General features: G+C 34.0%; 1 protein-coding gene and 2 non-coding genes across 4 annotated transcripts; 1 reads left to right on the top strand and 2 right to left on the bottom strand.

Annotated features, from left to right (window-relative positions):
• Positions 1–434: 434 nt before the first annotated feature.
• LOC112764915 (serine/arginine-rich SC35-like splicing factor SCL30A) lies at positions 435–3,212 on the top strand. 2 transcript variants are annotated; one of them, XM_025810742.3, is made up of 8 exons: positions 435–618; positions 702–994; positions 1,834–1,995; positions 2,121–2,158; positions 2,269–2,341; positions 2,423–2,611; positions 2,717–2,854; positions 2,948–3,212. In XM_025810742.3, the coding sequence occupies exons 2-7, from the start codon at positions 726–728 to the stop codon at positions 2,838–2,840; spliced, it is 855 nt and encodes a 284-aa protein (XP_025666527.1). In that variant the 5' UTR covers positions 435–618; positions 702–725; the 3' UTR covers positions 2,841–2,854; positions 2,948–3,212. The 2 variants fall into 2 exon arrangements, with proteins under 2 accessions (XP_025666527.1, XP_025666528.1); XM_025810743.3 differs by having other exon boundaries at positions 442–618; positions 2,717–2,847.
• A 670-nt stretch (positions 3,213–3,882) lies between these two features.
• TRNAK-CUU (transfer RNA lysine (anticodon CUU)) lies at positions 3,883–3,955 on the bottom strand. The gene has a single exon. It is a non-coding gene; the product is annotated as a tRNA-Lys (tRNA).
• A 75-nt stretch (positions 3,956–4,030) lies between these two features.
• On the bottom strand, positions 4,031–4,103 carry TRNAK-CUU (transfer RNA lysine (anticodon CUU)). Its single transcript has one exon. It is a non-coding gene; the product is annotated as a tRNA-Lys (tRNA).
• Positions 4,104–22,851: the final 18,748 nt, after the last annotated feature.

Here is a 22,851-nt window from a genome sequence, read left to right as displayed (position 1 = left end):
ACGGTGACGACACCCTCGACTGACAGAGAGTAGCTCGACGATGAAGAAGGTGAAGCGTGGGTTGAGTGGCTGCTAGGGTTTTTTGGGTGAGATGGGTGAGAGACCAAGAGATAGAAAGCGGTGGGTGGATTACTGAGTTTTTCTGAAATTTTATATATATATATATATATATATATATATATATATATATATATATATATATATATATATATATATATATATATCACCGAACTTGTAACTAAAAATGTCCGGCCAATTCTAGCAGTTTACCGATTAACCATCGGTTCGACTGATTTTTAGTCTGACTTTTTTAAAACAATTTTATACATCAACCGAATTGGTTAGATGATCGATTTTTGATTAATCCTGTTGAACCGACCGGTTCGATTTTTAGAACATTAAAATTTAAAAAGTGAATTGGACCATCAAAACGGTGCGCTTCATTTGAGGAATAAGAGTGTGGTCTCTTTCTCTCAAGTCAAGTCGCTAGGGTTTTTAAACCCAGCTTGTTCCCCCACTCTCATTTTCCAAGTAAAGCATCAAAGTCAGACAAATCAAAAGCACGCGCTCTCTCCCTTCTTCCTCGTACAAGTTTCGCACCTTCCTCTGCATTCAAAGGTAAACGAAATCTTCATTTGTTGCACAATTCCTAAGATCAAAGCCGGAAAATATGATTTCTTGTTTGTAATTTTGAATTTTAGGGCACAAAAAAAGGGGAGAAGAAGATGCGGAGGCACAGTCCAGGATACTACAGTCCGCCTAGGAGAGGGTACGGCGGCAGGGGAAGATCTCCTCCGCCGCCACCTCCTCCGTCGAGGAGGGGCTACGGTGGTGGTGGCGGCGGCGGCGGGAGGCGCGGCAGGGATAACAACAACAATGGAAGCCTTCTTGTTCGCAACATTCCCCTCGATTGCCGACCCGAGGAGCTTCGAGTCCCCTTCGAGCGGTTCGGACCCGTTCGTGATGTCTACATTCCCAAGGATTATTACTCAGGGTTAGTTGGTGCATTTCTTATGATTTATATTTGGAGAAAGAGACTCAAAAAAAAGAGAATTTTAAAGTTTGATTGTTGTGGAATCAGAATCATCAATTTTGTCGCCGTGTTAGATGTACTTCCTTGTTTTTGTGAAATTAACAAATAATTTGTTGGTCTTTAGGTTTCCTTTTGGTAAAATTAGTTGGAGAAATGTAAGTAGTTAAGTTGATTGAGTGTGTCTGAGCGTGAATTGTGAGAGCTTGGTTGGGGTGATTCTGAACTTTTGAGTTTTCTTCTTTTTTCTTTTCTCTTGTTTGAAGGTGATTGGTATTAATTATTTGATTGTGGATTGATTTTGGACTGGTTTGTCAGGGGGTTATGTTTATTTGAAATTGGAAGTTAAAACAAGATCAAGCCCCACATTTGACCAAGTTTTTCCCCCCAAGTGTGTTAATCTTCATACGAAGAGAAACTATTTAATTACACAATGAATACAAGTTTGATGGAAGGTTGGTTGGTTCCTTGTACAAACTGAAGTGAAGACTTCGTGCTTACAAGATTTTTTTTGTTTCTTGGGGAGCGTTGAATTCAAGTTCTTATAAATACAAGAATGTTGAAGAATTTTCCAGATACTTTACTACTTGTCAATGTAAAGAAAAAGGGCTCGCTTTGAAGTTTTTGGATTTTAGCTGCTTTAGGCAATCCAGCTTCCACAGGCTGTGTTCATGTCTCAGAAAGCCTTAGCTAAGTTGTCTAAAGAAAGATATACTCTGCCTAGTCTACGTATGCTACAATCTGTGTCTGCCCATGTTTTTCTAGCAGTGTTAGAATGAAGCTCCGCTTTTTTCCCCATACAGAGAACCTCGAGGCTTTGCGTTTGTGCAATTTGTGGATTCTTATGATGCTTCAGAGGCACAGTACCATATGAACAGACAAATCTTTGCCGGAAGGGAAATATCCGTTGTTGTCGCTGCTGAAACAAGAAAAAGACCAGAGGAAATGCGCCAAAGGACTAGGAGGTATATCTTATTTTCCCCCACTATATATTCCACTATAATGTAGCGGATGATAAGAATGTAAAAGTGGTCTTGTAGCTGAAGCATTGCTTTATAAATGTATAGCTAAAGTTTTTGGAATTTTGCAGAGGACCAGCGAACTATGGGGGGAGAAGGTCTTATTATGGTATTATCATTTAAAAACTCAAAATTGCATTATGTATTTTGAAATGCTTACATAGTTCACTGCTTGTTAAGATTACTGACTTGTGTGTATCATAATATTGATTCTATCAGGTCGCTCGCGCTCTCGCTCAGTATCACGCTCTCCACCTTATCACTCTGGTTCTAGAAGTAGATATCGCTCAAGGTAAGTTTTAGATATCCTTAGTATCTTAATTTTGTACTTCCACTAAAGCATGTACTCATGATTTGAATTGACGTGTACCAGATCATATTCTCCTGCTCCAAGAAGGCAAAGTGATTACTCTATTTCCCCTAGAAGGCAAGCAGAACACTCTAGATCACCTCGATCACCAAGAGGCCCCCCTAGAGAGCGAGATGCTGATCAGAAGCGCAGATCATATACTCCAGATTTTGGCAATGGTGTTGATCAGAATCAAAACAATGGATATCCTGAGTGAGTTGCAATTTAATAATTACCTTCTGAACACACAGTTTTTCTATTGAAATTATTTTCCCCTCTTCTCTTGTGTTCTTACACTATATACTATCTTGTACTAAGGAAATCTACATACAAGTCTGAGGCCGATGAAGGCCAGTGGAAGTCATCTGGACGTAGACCATCGAGGTCACCACCTGGATCCAGATCTAGGTCAAGGTCTCCTGATTTGTCTCCTAGACATTGAAGACGAGGTAAAATGTACGAGTTAAGATTCCATATGTTAGATTTGGTTAAGCTTTTTTTAAAATTAGCTTCGATGGTTTTCATAATGCATATTTATACATGTTGCAGGTCTTTGGCAATGTGATGCATTCTGCTGATTCTGTACCAATTCAGTATCTTTATCAGGACATTTTACAAAATTGCATAATGTATTGAATGTGTTTGTAGTGTTAAGATATTACTGTTGTGCAGCATTTTGGATATTGTGAAATTCTGTGGTAAAACTTAACCTAGAGTCTTGATAGTCTAGATGAAATGTTTGGAGCTTGTTTGATTTGTCAAGTACCCTCTTGAACAATTTTTCACTTCAAAACTGCGTTTATCTTGGTATTAATTACTTGTTTAAATGGCTACCCCCATTTTTCCCTGTTTGGATAAACTAGTGTACTACCCGCCCTATGCGCAGGCGAAGCTCAAAATCCGAAAATCATATCTCTTTATGGAAAAAGACTTGTCATGTATTCAGTGAAAATCACAATAAGATTATATAAGTGTGGCAAGTGACAATTTAATTCAAATTATTTCAAAATCTTTCTTTTTAGTCTACTTGTAACTCGTTGAAATAATGGTTACTCTTCCATTCAAATTTTCGAAATAAAGAAAGCCATAAACTCTGTAACACGTTTACTAATTTGATCTTCGCTTTTGAAACTTCTTTGTTATTTACTATCGCAATGGAATTTGAGTGTAAAATTTTCGGTGGTTTATATATAGCATTTACCTCTAATGCTATATTAGTATTGCTTTCTTACCCCAACGTTGTTTTCGTTTGCAAATTATTGAATCTACAGTATTTTTATTAACTTCAATTTAAATAAGTTGACTCTAAAATTGACGAATTTCCAATGCTTTCCAGAAAAGTAGAGTGGAATGCTTCAGCAAAAGTAGGAAGCGTAACACACTAACACTTTGACAAATGACCTCTTATTAGTAAGTATAGTATAGTATAGTTTTTAGATTTTCTTATTTTGATCAATTTTAGAAACTATGGTATAATTACAAAGCGCCCACCGTGGGGCTCGAACCCACGACCACAAGGTTAAGAGCCTTGCGCTCTACCAACTGAGCTAGACGGGCTGTTTAAGACTCTTACGAAATAAATTTAATGGAATGGGCTTAATTTATTTAAAGATTAAAAAATGTAAAAATTCACGCCCACCGTGGGGCTCGAACCCACGACCACAAGGTTAAGAGCCTTGCGCTCTACCAACTGAGCTAGACGGGCTATTTGAGCCTTAATTCTCCATTTATTAAATTTCTAAGTATCAAATACGTTATTGATGGAGGAATTTGGTTCCATGGAGATGGCTGCATCCATTGAATATATCTCTTAAAAGCATCTAAAATATAGAGGAGTTCAATCTTAGGCATATTAGGGACTAATTGGTTTGCAAATTTTTTTATTTTTTTTATATTTATTTTTTAAAAATAATTTTATTTATAAATTTTCAAAAATTAAAGTAATCAGTTTGTCAAATTAGATTCTATTTCTAATGGAGGAAATAATAAAAATGTGTTTGGTTGATTTATTTTTAAAATGTAGTTTCAATAATAAAAATATGTTTTATTCGCTAATTTAGTTGAATTATTAAAATGATTTTTTTAACACACTAAAATTAATTTTAAAGTATTAATAAATGGCAGAAGCTAAGGTGTAAGGAGAGAAGTAAAATTTAAAAAGTAAAATATTATTATTTTGATAAATTTTATTATTTAAACAACTTTTTTACTTTCATACAAATAAAAAAATTAACATTAAAATTTATTAAAACAAAGGTAAGGTGTAAGGAGAGCAAAGAGTACTCTTACAGTCTTACCCTTTTGGAAACAAGTTGGTTAAGTTTCACAGCCTCTTCTCACATGAAACTTTGTTTTATATCCGTCACTCATTTGAACTATGATAACAATTTGATCCCACCATTAATCACCCCAAAATAATTCCTCTCATTTTCTTACATGTTCAAATTGATCCAATTAACTATCATGACTTATTAATTACTCTTAAGTCATAACAAATCAGCGGTTAGTTTTATGCTTTTATTTCTGGTTTCATATATGATTGGTCAATTAGTTCTTGATTAGCAGGACTTTTGTTTTTTATTAGTTATAATTCCACAAGTAAAATAATTCAAAGACTATCAAATTTCCCACAAAGATTATAAGAAAACAACTTGGAGAGCTACAATATATTTCTCAAATCATGTTAGTTCTTCATATATTGTCTGTTTTATAATTTGTGGTCAAGGAGAAAGATTAGGGGAATCGAATATCTCTTTTAATTTTTCAAAGAACTTGAACATGTTCCTGGGCCAATTTTCTCTACATCATTGTTAACATTTTCTAAATGGAAAATTTAATTGAAAAAAGATATTCTTTGGCCCTTCTAAAGGATATAATAAAGCTATTTTCATTTTTATTCCTTTTTGACCTGCTAGAAAATAAAGCAATCTAAAGCATCAAAATCATGACATAATTTTACTGAAATAGATAAAGGAGTGTTTTTTGTCTTATGATTGTTTAAAACTTTGAATTATTAAGAGATTATTGCACATATATTGTTTATTTAAATGTAACGAATTATCTAATCTAATCTGTCAAATATACCATTGGTAACCACATCACATTTTATATATTGAAGGTGAAGGAATAGAGGTTGTATAGTTGGCCAAGTTGAAACCATTATAATATTTGTGTATTTGAATTAACATTATAGCAAATAGGTGTTAGTATAAATGCACTTTTGCAGAATTAATTTTAATCAAAATCAAATTGATGTTAATATGATTTGTGTTTGGATAGTTTTTGTCAAACGGAATTTAAAAAAAATTAATATTGTTTAAATGATGTTAACCAAAATTCTGTCTCTTTAAGGAAATTAACCAAATTGTGTATCTATTGAATGGGTGTGTACTGTGCAGTCTTAAGATATTACTGTTGTAAAGTATTTCGGATATTATGAAATTCTGTGGTTAGAGGATTGACAGATGAATCATTTAGAGCTTATTTGATTTATCAAGTCCTGTGTTTTGAGCAATTTTTTCCTTTTTAGCAAATAGGATGTGAATTCTATCGAATTCTTTCTAAAATAATATGTAAATTTTGTATGATATGTCAATTTTTAATTGGATGATAAATTATTCATAAGATAATTTTATAATATATTAATAATCAAATTCCTCTTTTTTTAATTATTCTTTCTAAAAAAAAAAGCCTTTTTTTATATTCTCATCCTTTCAAGCATTACCATTGTCCTTTAGTATCTATCTCAATCTCAGTCTCGCCACTTATAATTAATTAATCTCATAAAAAAAACTAACTCTAACTAAATTATATTACTGTATCACGAAAGAAATCAATAAATTATCTCATATATAAAGTAAATTATGCTGAAAATACTACTCATTATTTATTTGCGATTTTTGGCATTGGAATGTAACAACTACTTTATAAATGAGCATATTAGATTGTGATTAATGTGCCACTGAACATAAATACTGTTGTTAATTTCAGTAGTTTATTACAAATGAATTACACTAAAATTTTGAAAATGAAATTTCTTTTAAACTAGACTGCACCTAATTGTCAATACAATGAAAAAATGGTGGAATATGGTGTGAATTTGATATTATTTTTTATTTTTAAATAAAATAAATAATACGGAAAATGTAATTATATATATATTTCTCAAAATGTAATTATTCATGAAACTACATAAATAAAAAAGTAAAAAATTACATAAATATTTATAAGTCAAACTATATAATAAAAAAGTAAAACCAGACTTTTGGAAGAAGACTAAAAAACCTAACAAACACTAATCCAAAATAATTAATTATCAGCTATTTAGTTAATTTTTAAAATGGCCATTTACAAGTGGTGAAACAAAGAGCTGAAAAATTATAAGGAAGAAGGTATATAAGACTTGACCAGTGTAATAAAGTTTGGATGACAAAAGTTGAACGTAGAAATAACATTTTGGTTGCTTTTAGAGAACGTGAATTAAGAAAAATTGGACGTTAGTTGATGATAACTGTTCAGCGGGTATAGTAACATCCAGGTGAACTTTCTGTTAGAGGGACAAAGACTGCTATTGGGTCTTACTTCCTCAAACCTGTTGGTGGAGGTCGTATATGTAAAAAATTCTAATGCTCAAATATATAATAATTTAAGAAGTATAAAGATCATCGTAGATAACATATTTTGTTATAGATTAAGTCATCTATTTAGAATATCTATATTAGAAGATAAACTTAAGGAGAATACAAATGAATTTGTACAAGACATATGTAGAATCTTACATAGATATGAGTTAAGTTATATTTTTTATTATTGGTATATCCCAAAGAAGAGTGCTTTTAGATCAGCTATAGGTTTAGACTTGTTCTGGCCCAGTTCAACAAAGATTGGAGGTCCATCCGACAGACCTACGAGTCAGTGGATTCACGACCTGTCTGAACCACCACGTTTCTCGCGTGATACAATACCCTCCGTCGAAGTCTCGATAGTTGGCAGAAGCTTCAAGACAAAAAAGCCCAAGAGCAAAAAGATCCACCCGAGGATAAAAAACAAAGGGGAGGAACCTACCTTTTCTCTATGTACGTCACATTTTATCCTAATTAATCGTCTATTTCTAAGAACACTTACTTTAATATCGGAGTGTCCTTGTAGGTGATTCCACCCACCAATGACTTTTAGATCTCCACCTCTCTTCAGTTCTTGCGCTCAGGTTCCAACCCTTACCTTCAACTACCCTTACTCCACCGGACCGACGAACAACTGAACAAGACTCATTATTTTTTAATCTAATTACCTTGTGTCAAGAGTGTATATACCTTTAGGGCAAAAGATTCGATGGTCCCAAAATGTTTGGACCATTAAATAGTCCTATAACAAAACATGTTTTTTTAATTTTTTAATAACTGCTAAGTAGTCCTTATTTAATTTTAATTATAAATTAATCCTTTATATATTATTTAATTATAAAATTTATTTTTTATTTTATAAATTATTTTTTTATCATTCATCTATCATGTTTATTGAGAATAAAAAATTAAAACAATAATAAATTAGATCTTCCATTAATCCTAATAAATATTTTGCAATCGTAATCGATCATAATTTTATCATTGATCCAATTACATACGTATTGGGTTAGAAAAATCGTGTTTGTTAGAAATTCAATCGATTGGATGCACAAACCAATCGATTGAAATTCAAAGGCTTCCCAAACTTCAATCGATTGGAATTGATACATAATCGATTGAATTTTGCAAGGCATGTGGGATTTTTCTTATTCAATCAATTGATCATATTACTCGATCGATTGAAATCATCAAAGCAATCTTGGTTCTGTCAATGAATTCATCTCCAAAATCTTGTTCGGATTTATATTGTTTATCCATCATATCTTGGTCATATACTAGCTCTTCTTGGTTAATGTCATCGTCCTCATGGTATTTCTCATCCATCTCAGCCAGGGGGCGGAGCTTAGTTAAGACAAGGGGGCCATGGCCCCCCAAACTTTTGTTAAAAAAATTAGTAGTACTTTTTCAGAAAATAAAAAATAGTTCAGTTGGTTTAAATACTTTATTATGACTTAAAATATCAAAGTTCAATCTTCAGCTCTTGCTTTTATTGCACAATAGTTTTTAGTTTTAAACATTCAAACCTTGTTGGATTTGGACTGAACTGAGTGTATTCGTATTTCGCAACTCTCTATTTAATAAGCAACACTCCATCTACCTTTGAGTTCAAATATAAAAAATTAGGTATTTTTTATTTATGTAATTTAATATTATTTTATATTTTACTATTTATTTAATTTAATTTTTTATATGATAAAAAATATTAGAATATTTAATAAGTATTGATATTATTGTATTTGTATAAATTAATAAAAAAAATTCAATAAATATTATAAATTTTAATATTTATCTTTTTAATTTTATTTTTACATATTTTACAGGATATATATTCAAATTTTTATATAAAATAATTATAAAAAATTAAAGAATTGATGCATTTTTAAGAGGAAGGCTAATATTCAAGAAGGAGAACATATAATTTTTACAATATCAACACCTATAGATAGTTCTTCTACTTTAATGAATCACGAAGAAAGTGAGATACAACCTTTAAAAGTTCAAAGAGTTGCATCTGATAAGTTTAACCTTAATTCTTTAGAACGAGACATTAGAAAACGACTTTAAATTTGGCAATATCATCCAAATTAGAGAGATGAGGTTAGACGAGCTTATCTTAAATAGAGTCTATATCAAAAATATCTTGACAATTTTTTTCTATTTGGCCCCCCAAAATTTTATTTCAAGCTCCGCCACTGAGATTTCTCAGCATCCGTATATATACATGATATCTTAAAAATTTACCAATGAAAAAATTTTCAGTACACAACGTCCTATAACACTAAAATCATTTTTACTTTTGTAAAAGATCTATTAAAAAAATATCATTTAAAAAAATATTATTTTCCAAAACTCCATCTTTCAACTTTAATTTACAGATTTTTTTTAATTTAGGGCGAGTTAGCCGTACTCTATATTTTTTTATAGAGGGAACTTCACTCGAATTTTTTTCAAAACCAACAAAACTTAAATTTGTAAGCCATTATTATGGTCTACAAGAGTACATAGGAGCACACAAAAATACACAGACAATAAGCATGACTTTTTCAATATTAATGGCAATCATTATCATCGTCTCCAAAAATACACAGATACATGAGAATAAGCCATATTTAACAAGAATTTTTTTTATTATAAATTAAAAAAAATATTTCTTCAATATTCTTGTGTACTCCTATGTACTCTGGACAATGATAATGGTTGCCGTTGTCTATGAAGTTTAAGAATTTGAGTTAGCCATTTTTTTTTTTAGAATTTGAAGTGAAGTTCGTTGGGGTTAGGTGAACTCTATAAAAATTATAGTGCCACGAACTTGTTTTGCATAAAAAAACTCGTATTTGGGGAATTAAAGTTGAAAAATGGGGTTATCGAAAATAATAATTTAGTGAGAGGGTAACAGAACCAATCGATTGAATTAGTTAAACCCAGATTACTTTTATGATTTCAATCGATTGGATAATATGACCAATCGATTGAATAAGAAAAACCCCACATGCCTTGCGAAATTCAATCGATTGTGTATCAATTCCAATCGATTGAAGTTTGGGAAGCCTGAATTTCAATCAATTGGTTTGTGCATCCAATCGATTGAATTTCTAACAAACACGATTTTTCCAACCCAATACGTATGTAATTGGATCAATGATAAAATTATGATCGATTACGATTGCAAAATATTTATTAGGATTAATGGAAGATCTAATTTATTATTGTTTTAATTTTTTATTCTCAATAAACATGATAGATGAATGATAAAAAAATAATTTATAAAATAAAAAATAGATTTTATAATTAAATAATATATAAAGGACTAATTTATAATTAAAATTTGATGAGTTTGGAAAACTCTAAATTAAATTAGTGATGACTAAACATTATTAATATGATTAATTGTAAAATTATTAATTTAATTTTAGCTCATATGTGTTAATTAAATAATTTTGCAGTGCAGATTTTGCTATTGGGCCGAATATTAGCAAGCCTAATATGTTGAAGAATTTAAGCCTAGTGTAAAAATGTTTAAGTTGTTATGGCTGAAGCAATAATTTGTTAATTGGGCTAGAATTATGTTGAACAAGCCCAAAACAATTGTTGCCCCAAGACCATTAAAGCTTGGTCCAAAAATTTGATGAAGAGAAAGCAAATCTGCATGCTTTGTTCGGTCACCTCTTTCTCTTTTTAGTTGGAATTCAAATTTTTATGAAATAGCCTTAATTGCCTTGGTAATATGAGAGAGAAAATGCAAATGTGATTTGATAGCAATTAAATGTGAGCTACACGTTACAAGGCAGAAAAGAAAGGGAAGTGGATTTTTAATTGAATATAATTGATTTTAATTCTTTTCTTTATTTCATTTGGAAGCCATTTCTTTCTTCTCTCTCATTTCTCTTATTGCCTTCGGTCACCTCACTGTCAGAGAAGGAGATGGTAGAAGCAAGTAATCAAAAGAAAGGAAGCAGAAGCTAGGCATGGTAATGTAAACCTAACTATTTTCATTTTCTTCTTTAATTACATTGCAAGTTTTTCTCTGTTCTCTCTCCTCTCTCTTTCGGTCATATTACAGGAAAGCATGGAAGCTAAAGCTAGCTACCGAAGAGATGAAGATGCAAGTAACAAGACCATCACAATGATGGCAAGAAAAAGAAAACTAAAAGTATGTAGTGGCTGAGATTCTCACCAAGAATGGTAAGATTTGGTGAGGTAATCTCGAGCTCTTCATACCCAAAAAGAAAGAAGAAGATCTCGACCAGCAAGGAGAAGATCCTTGAAGAGGATGGCTTGTCTCTGATTCTGCTCAACCACCACAGGAGGTAGCTACAGTGGCTACGTGATGGAAGAGGCAGAGATTGGAGCAGATAAAGCTATCATCATCATGAAGCATCAAGGGCCAGAAGTTCATCTTGGAGAGCAAGGCAAGGATGAAGGGCTCGAATTGATGAAGAGTGGTGACCAAGGAAGGACTAGAGGTAATTACATATTGGGTTTTGCATGAGTTATCTCTTCTCTCTCTCTGGCCGAACCGGTTCTGACATGAAGAAGAAGAAGATTGGCTTGGTTTGTTTGGTTTCAACCTTGGAGGCTTCTCCCTATAAGTATGGATGAACAGTCAGGGTTTGATTCAAGGAGTGAGAGTGCAAAGCACAGGGTTCTCAGAGCTACCTAAGCTAATAGAATTTCTTCTCCTTTAATGTTCTCATTTTGTAATTTTTCTGTTTAATTTTGTCATGTCTTGAGTCTCATGGAGAAAGGCAAACAGTGAAGTTTGTATGAAAATATCATAGATGTCCTTAGAGTTCCTTTGTACATCTGTGTTGTATTTCATGATTCTGTGGGAATCCCCTTGTAAGTTGGGTTAGCACTTTACAGTTGAAAGCTTGGCAGTGACCAAGTCAAGTTCAGTTTGGGATTAAATTCTGGACTTGTCCCGGATAGGAAGGGTAGTTCCCAGGGAGAATTAGTGTATGTAATCAAGAATGATCATAGTGAAATTCCATCATTATTGTGATAGAGACTGGATGTAGGCTGCCTTACACTTAGCAGCTGAACCAGGATATATCTTGGTGTAATTCTCTCTCTCTTCTACTCAATTTCTGTTTCTGCTGCCCAGGAGATAAAACTGAAAATATCTCGTGCTGATCGACGAGACAAAAAGAAAAGTTTCGTGGCTAGGTACGAGACAAAAGAAAAAGTCTCGTGGCTAGGTACGAGACAAAAGAAAAAGTCTCGTGGCTAGGTACGAGACAAAAAGGCAAATAGTTTCCAAAAGCTTTTTCAAGACCAGCAAGTGTTATTGAGTAAAAAAGGGGGCTAAGATTCAACCCCCCTTCTCTTAGCCACTGAAAACCATCAATTGGTATCAGAGCTTGGTCTCAAAGAGATCAAGCTTTGCAGCTTGGAGAAAAGATCCAGATGGCAAAAAACAATGGCTCAAATCTGCAACAGACCTCCTCTTTTCAATGGGAAAAACTACACCTATTGGAAGGAGAGAATGAAGATCTTTGTGTAAGCAGTGGATTACAGACTTTGGAAAATTATCCTAGAAGGTCCTCAATATCCAACCATCACAAGTGCTGAAGGAGTTGTCACTCCTAAACCAGAAGCAAGCTGGACCGAAGAAGATAGAAAGAAGGTGGAGCTCAATGCCAAGGCTATCAACTTATTCAACTGTGTTATCAGCTTCGAGGAGTACCGACGGGTATCACGATGCACAACAGCAAAGAAAATCTGGGACAAACTTCTAGTGATTCATGAAGGTACCACCATTGTAAAGAAGACCAAGATAGACATGTTGAACAGAGAGTATGAAATGTTTGCAATGAAGGAAGGAGAATCTATTGATGAACTGTTTGAGCGCTTCAACATCATCATTGTCAGCTTGGATGCTATGGGAATCAAGCATCCTGAATCTGTGCTAGTGAGAAGAGTGTTAAGATGTCTCACAAAAGAGTAGGAAACAAAAGCATTAATGATTTCTGAGAGTAGTGATCTTGATTCCATGACATATGATGACTTGAGAGGAAATCTTCTTGCTTTTGAAAAAAGATTCAAAAAAGAAAGAAATTGCTTTTACATTTGTGACTAACCCCCTGGATGATGAATCCAGTAATTCTAAAAATGAATTTGTGTTGTTTGCCAAAAATTCAGGAAAATGGTGAAGCTCAAGGAGAGAGGCAAATGAGGCAGTTCAAGAAAATAAAAAAAAGATCTCAGCAAGGTGACTTGCTACAACTGTAAGGAAACGAGGCACTTCAAGTCCGACTGCCCTAAGTTGAAGAAGGAAGAAAGGCCAAAGAAAGGAAAGAAAAAGGGTCTGATAGCATCATGGGAATATCTGGAAAATGATTCAGAAGACGATGAGGAATCCGAAACCTTGTCTCAACCATGTCTTATGGCTGACCATGTGAACAGGTAATCATTCCTAATCCTAACAATGAATCTCTTCATCTTATGATAGATCATCTTTCTGAAAAAAATAAGATGCTTTTTGCTGGATAATCAAGATCTTGAACAACAAATCATCATTCTTAAAGCAGAAAATAGATTTCTCAAAGAAAAACTAAGGGAGGCCAAAACTGCTTGTGACCTCGTTGAAGAAAATAAGCAGTTAAAATTCCAACTTAGAATCTGTGAAAATGACCATTCGGTTATTGCATATGTAAATTGTTTTAAAGAAAATGAAGAGTTACTTAAAGAGGTCAAAAGACTTAAAGAAGACTTAGCCAAGTTCACTCAAAGTTCTGAAAATCTGAATCAAATCTTGCCTAGTCAAAAACCTCTTTATGATAAAGCTGGCTTGGGATTCTATAAATATGTTGAGAAACCACATTTTGAAAACATTGCTTCATCTTCAAATGATACAAGATTTCAAAACCCAACAAGCTTTAACAAAACAGCGACTCCAAGATTTTGTAGATTATGTAAGCGAAATGGACACTTTCCCATTCAATATTTTTTTGGTGAAAGGATGATAGGTGATAAGGTTTATAAAGTTATTTTTTATTATAATGGCTTAGGACATAAGAGATGGTTTAACGTAAAAGGATCCAAGAAAATTTGGATACCTAAGGTCACTTAAGCTTGTTTTGTAGGTATTCCTAGCATCCAAACGGAAGGAGAATATGTGGTATATGGACAGCAGATGCTCTAGGCATATGACCGGAAAGACAACCTTCTTCATAAAGCTTGATGAATATGATGGAGGATTTGTCACTTTTGGTGATGATGCTAAAGGAAAGATAGTGGCTGTTGGAAAAGTTGGTAAAAGCTTTTCATCTTGTATAAATGATGTTCTTCTTGTAAATGGTTTGAAATATAATTTACTTAGTGTAAGCCAACTGTGTGATCTAGGTTTTGAAGTTACTTTTAGAAAGTTTGTGTGTTTGGTTGTTTGTGAAAAATTTGGGGATATTTTATTTGAAGCTAAAAGGTGCAATAATATGTATGGATTGACTCTTGAGGACTTGAAAGAACAAAATGTAACATGTTTTACTTCTATTGAATCTGAAAAATGGCTATGGCATAGAAAGTTAGGTCATGCTAGCATGTACCAAATTTCTAAGCTAGTTAAGAAAAATCTGGTTAGAGGAATTCCAAATATCAAATTTGATAAGGATCTTACTTGTGATGCTTGCCAATTGGGCAAACAAGTAAAATCTTCTTTTAAACCAAAAGATGGAATCTCAACCAAAATGCCATTAGAGATGTTACACATTGATCTTTTTGGTCCAACAAGAACTTAAAGTTTAGGAGGTAAACACTATGGTCTAGTGGTGGTAGATGATTACTCTAGATTTGGTTGGGTACTTTTTCTTGCTCATAAAAATGATGCTTTTCATGCTTTCTCAACCCTTTTCAAGAAAATTCAGAATGAAAAAGATTTAAAAATTGCCCATTTGAGAAGTGATAACGGAAGAGAATTTAAAAACCAAGACTTTGAAAAATTCTGTGATGACTTTGGAATTGCTCATAACTTTTCATGCCCTAGAACCCCTCAACAAAATGGGGTGATTGAGAGAAGGAATAGAAGCCTTCAAGAGATGACTAGGGCCATACTTTGTGAGAATGAGATTCCTAAATTTCTATGGGCTGAAGCTGTAAATACAGCGTGTTACATTTTGAATAGGACAATTATTAGAAAAAGGTTGAAGAAAACCCCCTATGAGCTATGGAAAGGAACCCCTCCCAATCTTAAGTATTTTCATGTTTTTGGATGCAAATGATTTGTACTTAACAATAAAGAAAATCTTGGTAAATTTGATCCAAAATCCTATGAAGGGATGTTTGTTGGATACTCCACCACTAGCAAGGCCTATAGGATTTATCTCAAAGAACATAGGACCATAGAGGAATCCATACATGTTACTTTTTGTGATTCTAATTTAATTCCCAGTACTGTGATAGATAATGATTCAGATTGTGAAGAAGTTGTCAACAAGAGAACAAGTGAAGAAAATCCCAAGTCTGCTCAAAATGAAGAATCTGCCAGTCCAGTTTTGTCTCGTCAAATTGGAGGAGACATTTCCATTTTGTCTCCTGAGCCAGCACGAGAAACTGAAACAGTGAGACCCCCAGAAACTCATCAAAGCATAACACCACTCCAGAAGCCCAGGGAATGGAAGTCTATGAGGGGTTATCCTCATGACTTTATCATTGGTGATCCCTCTCAAGGTGTAACAACAAGATCCTCAACCAAAAAGCAATCCGAACCAAGCAATTTTGCCCTCTTGTCACAAATGGAGCCCAACAATGTCAAACAAGCTCTTGAAGATCTCTCATGGGTCAAAGCAATGCAAGAAGAGCTTGCTCAATTCGACAAGAATGAGGTTTAGACACTAGTACCTCATCCGGATGGTAAGAAAGTTACGGGTACTAAGTGGGTCTTTAAAAATAAACTTGGCGAGGATGGACAAATTGTTCGTAACAAGGCTAGATTAGTGGCCCAAGGTTACGATCAAGAAGAGGGTATAGATTTTGATGAGTCTTTTGCTCCGGTAGCTAGAATGGAAGCAATTAGGTTGCTTCTTGCCTATGCTGCCCATAAGGGTTTCAAAATATTTCAAATGGATGTTAAATGTGCTTGTCTTAATGGTTTTATTGATAGAGAAGTGTTTGTAGCACAACCCCCGGTTTTAAAGATAAAGAATTTTCAAACCATGTTTTCAAGCTTTCTAAGGCTCTTTATGGTCTTAGACAAGCTCCAAGAGCTTGGTATGAAAGGCTTAGTGCCTTCTTGTTAGAAAATCAATTTCAAAGGGGTACCACCGACACTACTTTATTTATTAAAGCATCTAATGATGATATCCTCCTAGTTCAAGTTTATGTGGATGACATTGTGTTTGGATCGGCCAATGAGTCATTGTGTGAAGAGTTTGGAAAACTCATGACTAGTGAGTTTGAGATGAGTTTAATGGGAGAGCTAACTTTCTTTCTTGGCCTCCAAATTAAGCAAACTCCTAGTGGTACCTTTATTCACCAAGGAAAGTATGCAAAGGAACTTATAAAAAAATTTGGCCTAGAAAGTTCCAAACCAATGGGAACACCTATGCATCCAAACACAAAACTTGAAAAGGATAATGATGGCAAAGATGTGGATGAAACAAGATATAGAGGAATGATAGGTTCACTTATGTACCTTACCTCCTCTAGACCGGATATTGTTCAAAGTGTGGGTGTATGCTCAAGGTTTCAATCTCACCCAAAAGAATCTCATCTTTCAACTGTTAAACGCATCATTAGATACATTAAGGAAACTAGTGATTATGGCTTATGGTATCCTAAATTTGATGATTTTTGTGCAGTAGGGTTTTGTGATGCAGATTATGCGGGAGATAGGGTGGATAGACGAAGCACATCAGGCATGTGTTGCTTCCTTGGAAGCTCACTCAACATGTGGTCAAGCAAAAAGCAAGCCACAGTGGCTCTATCCACAGCTGAAGCTGAATATATTTCTACATTTGCATGTTGTGCTCAATTAATTTGGTTAAAAACGCAGTTGGAAGATTACAAATTAAAGATCAATAGTATACCCTTATTTTGGATAATATGAGTGCTATTAACATCTCAAAAAATCCTGTTTTACACTCAAGAACCAAGCACATTGAAATTAAATATCATTTCATTAGAGAACATGTGCAAAAGGGTACTATTGATATTCAATTTTTAAAATTTGAAGACCAACTTGCTGACATTTTTACAAAACCCCTCTGTGAAGACAGATTCTGTACTTTGAGAAATAGTTTGGGAATGATAGAATTAAGTTCTGTTGAAAATTTGTGAACTTTTTGATTCTGTTTGATTTTGTCTCGTAGGAAAGCAGGAGACAAATTTCAGGATGGGTTGAACGGGCCATGATACATGGGGAGACTGCGCTGACATTAATTATCTTATCTTTTCAAGTCTTTTCAAATGGTGATGTAGTTGCATGTTTTGTGAAAAACTTCCTTGGGTACGGTTACCAACACTTCCTCTCTTCCCTCCATTAACTTCTCCTCAACTCCTCAGTTTCCTCCACTATCTTTACTGTTTCTCTTCCCTCAAAAGCCTGAAACTAACCAAATGAGGAAGAAAACTATTGCTAAAAGGCCTCCTCGTGAAAAAGTGTACAAGCTTCCCACAAAGCCTTCCACTCGCTCCCAAGACCGGACCTTTACCCCATCTCCTTCTCCTCCTACCTCTCCTCCTCGTTGTGACCCCATGGCTCGGACCAAAAATACTCCAAGATACCCTGCCTCTGCCAAGCCAACGCCACCACCAAAGACAACGCCCTTCAAACCAGGCTCCTCAAAACCTGGTTCTTCAAAGCCAAGCTCCTCCAAAGGCAAATGTCCGGCGGCTGAGGAACCAGTTCCCGAACCAACACAACCCAAATCCAAGTCGGTTCCTGTGCACTCTCAACGAGGTAACACTCGAGTCCCTCTCAAAAATGTTAAAGAACCAGACATTGGACCTTTTGATCACAAAGCCCATTTTTTGACCTCTCACTCGAACTATAATCCCTATAGATTCAAATCTGCCATGAATAATGACTTTTATGATGGGGTTATCAAGTATCGTACTCTGTGTCCCTCTTTTCTTGCTGATTTGCCATCTTTGAAAAGAAAATGTTTTCCATTTGTTGATAACTTGATTTTTCTGGACTGGAATCATCTTTTTGACATCAAAAAGCCTGTTTATCCCTTGTTGGTCAAAGAATTTTATGCAAACATGACTTATCATGAAGGCACTGTTCACTCATATGTAAAGGGCAGAGATATTGTACTAAATAATGAAACCATCAGTGATTCATTGAAGTATACTGATGTTGGTCCTTGTGCTTACACCTCGGTTAAGTGGGATGAAGGAGTTGGTATTTTTTACAATGATGCTTTGGCTAATATTTGTGAACATGTCTCCTTGATTGATGGCATTACACCCACTCACAAAGCCCTTGGATATGAACGTGCTCAGTTGCACAGAATTGTCAACCACATCTTACTTTCTCAAAGTGGTTCATATCAAAGGGTTTCCTACACTGATACTCTTGTTTTATATGCCCTTCTTACCAAAACTGAAATTTCATTTGCATACTTGATGGTTAGATATATGTTTGACTCTGTTAGGAGTGAAAAGGACAAAGTACTTCCTTATGGCATATTTCTAACTTGCATATTTGAGTATTTTGGTGTTGACTTGACCAATGAGAAATATCAAAATAGACATTCATACCTAAAAGGGGGTGGTTCAATGAAACAGCAAAAAGGACCTACTAGATCTGAAAGAGTTGTCCTAGATGATAAAGATGATGACTTTGTCCTTGAGGATTCTCCTGCTCCTTCCACTGAGGGTACATCCATCTCTACTGGAAAGAAATCTATCTTGCTGAATGTGGTCAAAGATGTTGTTCAGGAGTTTGTTTCTCAATCAAATCACTTGATTGCTATGAGCAAAGAGCAAAGGAAGCTGGCTAGCAATCATGAGAACTTCCTAAAGAAATCAAGGGATAGAGTAACTGTGTTCATATCCTTCATCGATAACCTTCAAGAGGATGAAGACCCTGCCACTGATGTTGAAGAGGAAGCTAATTCGGAGGAGAATGGTTCTGATGCCTAGAATTTGTCTCATGAATTTTGTTCATTTTGCTACTATTGAATTGTTTTTCTTCTTTTATTTTGGATGACTGTAATAACTCTAAATACTATTGCACCTTTGGTAGTTTAGTTCATACTTTGCACTGTGAACTGACTCTTTTCTATAGGTTTCAAGACATTCTTTTTGTTGATAATGCTTATTGTCCGCCCTTGATGACAAAATAGGGAGTAATATTGAAATCACATGATGAATCTTTTGGCTGCCAATATTAGTTTGATATTGGGCTGATTATGTGGTGTTGCTTATTTGATATCCCTTAGGCAAGATAAATATGTATAGCTCTTTATTGTGCTCTCTTTAAGTGTAATGTAAAACAGGAACAAAGAGGAAAGCACAAATCCAGGGGGAGCTAATCTTGAAAAGGAAAGGGGGAGCAACATAAAAAGCAAATGACAAAAAAAATCAAAGGGAGTTTCTAAACCTTACTCAAATTCATTTCCTTTTGATTATTGCTTAAATCATGTTTTTCATCAAGGGGGAGATTGTTGAGTTAAGAAATTAATTAATAAAATTGATGATGACAAACATTTGATTAGTGGGCTAATCACCCAATTAGTTTTGATTATTTTTGATAAGTGATGCAGGCCAAAAACAAGTGTTGCAGCAGCCCAACATCAAACAAAAGATATCTGCTAATGGGCTGAATGGTAAGTAAAAATAAAAACAAGCCCAAGTCATTCATCTCAAGCAAAATTCTTCAAAGAAGCAAAGGCAAGGCAACAACGGGCTGAACTTGAGTAGAACCCGATCCAAGCCCAAATTGAATTTCAATTCCCTCTCACTTGCTTTCACCAAATCAACGTTCCTTTCTTCTCTGTCTCAGTCAAATCAGAAAATCAGAAAAGTGAGAAAGAAAGAAAGAGAGCTTAGTTCCTAAGCTAGTCATCAAAGAAGAAAGAAAGAGAAAGACTAAGTTTGAAAGGCAGAAGTCTAATCATCCATTTCAAACCAAATCAAGCTTAGGTAAAGGTTAAAGGTAACCTATTTCTTTTTACATGCATAAGATCTTCTTCTCTTCATCTTCAACGTTCTGCCACTCCACTTTGGGTTATATGGAAAAGAGGATTTCTGTTCTTCACTGCTGTGCATCAACGGTTGAAAATATGTCTTGGGGACCAAGTTGTGTTTCAATGGTCAAGATTTGGGTTTACCATTGAAGAAATCTTTTTCTGGTGATAATGTGGCTTTCGGTCAAGATAGGGAAGTCAGAAGCAAAGTTTCCATTGTGAGGATTAATGGGAAAAAGTGAGCTTGTGGGTTAGTGAAGCATAGTGCTCAAGGAGTTGACCTAGGAAGAAGAACCAAGCAACATGCAAGGAGATAAAAGAAGCCCGCTGTTCATTCAGAAGGCAAGGAGAGATAACCAGAGTATTGAGGTTTTGTTCTGAGAAGTGTTCTTTGAAGAAGTTCATCTAGCTGGACAGTGTTTCCTAGTAAAAGGAGCATTCCGCCAGTATGAAGGACTGAATCAGAGACTTGCAAATCTGGTTTATCACATAGCAAAGAGGTTGTTGATGAAGTCAATCTCCTTCATGTTTTACAGATTGTAATGTACTTTTCAATGTTTATCTTTCTGTAATTTCTTGTGAGAAAATGCATTGTGAGGAAACTCAAGTAAAAGCCATGAGTGGAAAAAGGTTGAGTGAAACACTTGAGAGAAAAGCCTCGAGTTATTTTCTGATTTCTTTAGGTATGTCTATGTCTTGTATCTTGTACCTGTGAGGTATCCCTTTCTTAGTTGGGTTAGCACTAAGAGTGAATAGTTAGGTATTAGCATAGCCAATGTCAAGTTAGGTTAGAACTTGAGTGTGAAAGGATTGGGTCAATCCTGTGAAATTGGTGTATGTAATACGGTTAACTATAGTGGAAATTTCTCCATAGTTGTGGAGGAGACTGGATGTAGGTTGCATAGCACAAGGCAACCGAACCAGGATATATGCTGGTATTAGCTTTTCTCTTCTCTGCACTGTTCTATTTTCTGATATTCATGAGACAAAAATAAATTGTCTCATAAATTTCCGCTGCTGAGTTCAAACAGAATCAGAATTAAAAGTTTGATTAAAAAGGGTCATAACAGCAACTAAAAGAAAGGCATAGATTCAACCCTCTTCTCTAAGCCTACCACAACCTTCAAGGATATATCTTGGTATAATTCTCTCTCTCTTCTACTCAATTTATGTTTCTGCTGCCCAGGAGATAAAACTGAAAATATCTCGTGCTGATCGACGAGACAAAAAGAAAAGTCTCGTGGCTAGGTACGAGACAAAAGAAAAAGTCTCGTGATTGGGTACGAGACAAAAAGGCAAATAGTTTCCAGAAGCTTTTTCAAGACCAGCAAGTGTTATTGAGTAAAAAAGGGGGCTAAGATTCAACTCTCATTCTCTTAGCCACTGAAAACTATCAAAATTAAATAAGAACTATTTAACAGTTATTAAAAAAATTTAAAAAATATGTTTTGTTATAGGACCATGCATTTAATGGTCCAAACGTTCTGGGACCATCGAATCCTTTGCCTACCTTTGGTTTTTTTTTTTAATCAACTCTTTTCATTTTAAAAAAGTTTGATAAGTTAAATTGTTACTCTCCCTTAAATGAGCTTCTTTAAAAAAAAAACAACTGTAAACTCTAATCCCGATTTCTTATTTCCTAATCTCAATTCTCAAGCCATTTTATTTATGGATAATACTAAAGAGACAAAAAAAATCAAAACTTAATTTATTTAACATTCATTAATTATTTTTTGATTACTAAACATTTTCGTTTATTTATTTGGTTGTGATGAATATTCGACCAAACTTGGTCAATCGAACTCCACTAGAAAGCCTCTTGATAGAAAACGATAGATTTGACCATTGAAAAGTAAGATTCTCATAAGAAAGCCATCTTAATTAAAAACCAATTGATTTATTTATTTATTTATTTATTTATTTCAGTGGTACTTAAATGACTAAGCTTAAATTAAAGTCGAATCAATTGAAGGTTTCATCCTTCTTTTAGGTATAGAAAAATTTTAAAATTTTGGAACAGTAGTTTTCTCACGCATTGTAATGTCTACAACCCAGCTAAATATTAGTTGAATCAATTCTTTTTAATGAAATAGCATTATGCCCTTTTTATTAGAAAAAGAAAGAGTATATTTAAGTATTTATAACCAAAGAAAAATTATTACGTGATTTGAGGCCAATTTTTTAGATATAAAGAAGGATTGCGTGTAATTCATGGTAATGGTTAATTAGTGTGTTTTTCTTTGATATGAATTTTAGTTTTTTTATTTTAAATAATAAATTGAACCCTTAGTTTATAGAAAAATAAATTTTGTAAAGATATTTGAGAATTAAATTTTTTAAGTTCCCAAATTGAAGGGTCTTATTTGTGTTAAAATATATTTTTTTATTGTAAAACAAATTGGAGGTTTTGATTTGCATATTTAAAATTTTTTTAATACTAAAATAAAAATCTAAGAGTTAGATTTGTATGTTCAAAATAAATTTTAAAAAAAAATAAGTCCAACTCTCAAATTTACATGTTAAACAAAAAAATAATTAATAAAAAGAATTAAAAGTCGCAAATCTTACCCTTAGATTTGTGCTCCAACACCAAAATTAAAAAGTGGTGATTTGATAGGTCTAATTTGAATCTTTTGGCAAACTAGGGTTTACCAAGTCATCTAAGTATTTATTAATACCAATTGACATGGGGTGCTTT

This window comes from Arachis hypogaea, chromosome 17 (genome assembly GCF_003086295.3).
Source record: "Arachis hypogaea cultivar Tifrunner chromosome 17, arahy.Tifrunner.gnm2.J5K5, whole genome shotgun sequence".
Taxonomy (NCBI): domain Eukaryota; kingdom Viridiplantae; phylum Streptophyta; class Magnoliopsida; order Fabales; family Fabaceae; genus Arachis; species Arachis hypogaea.
This window is presented reverse-complemented; position numbering and strand designations above follow the sequence as displayed.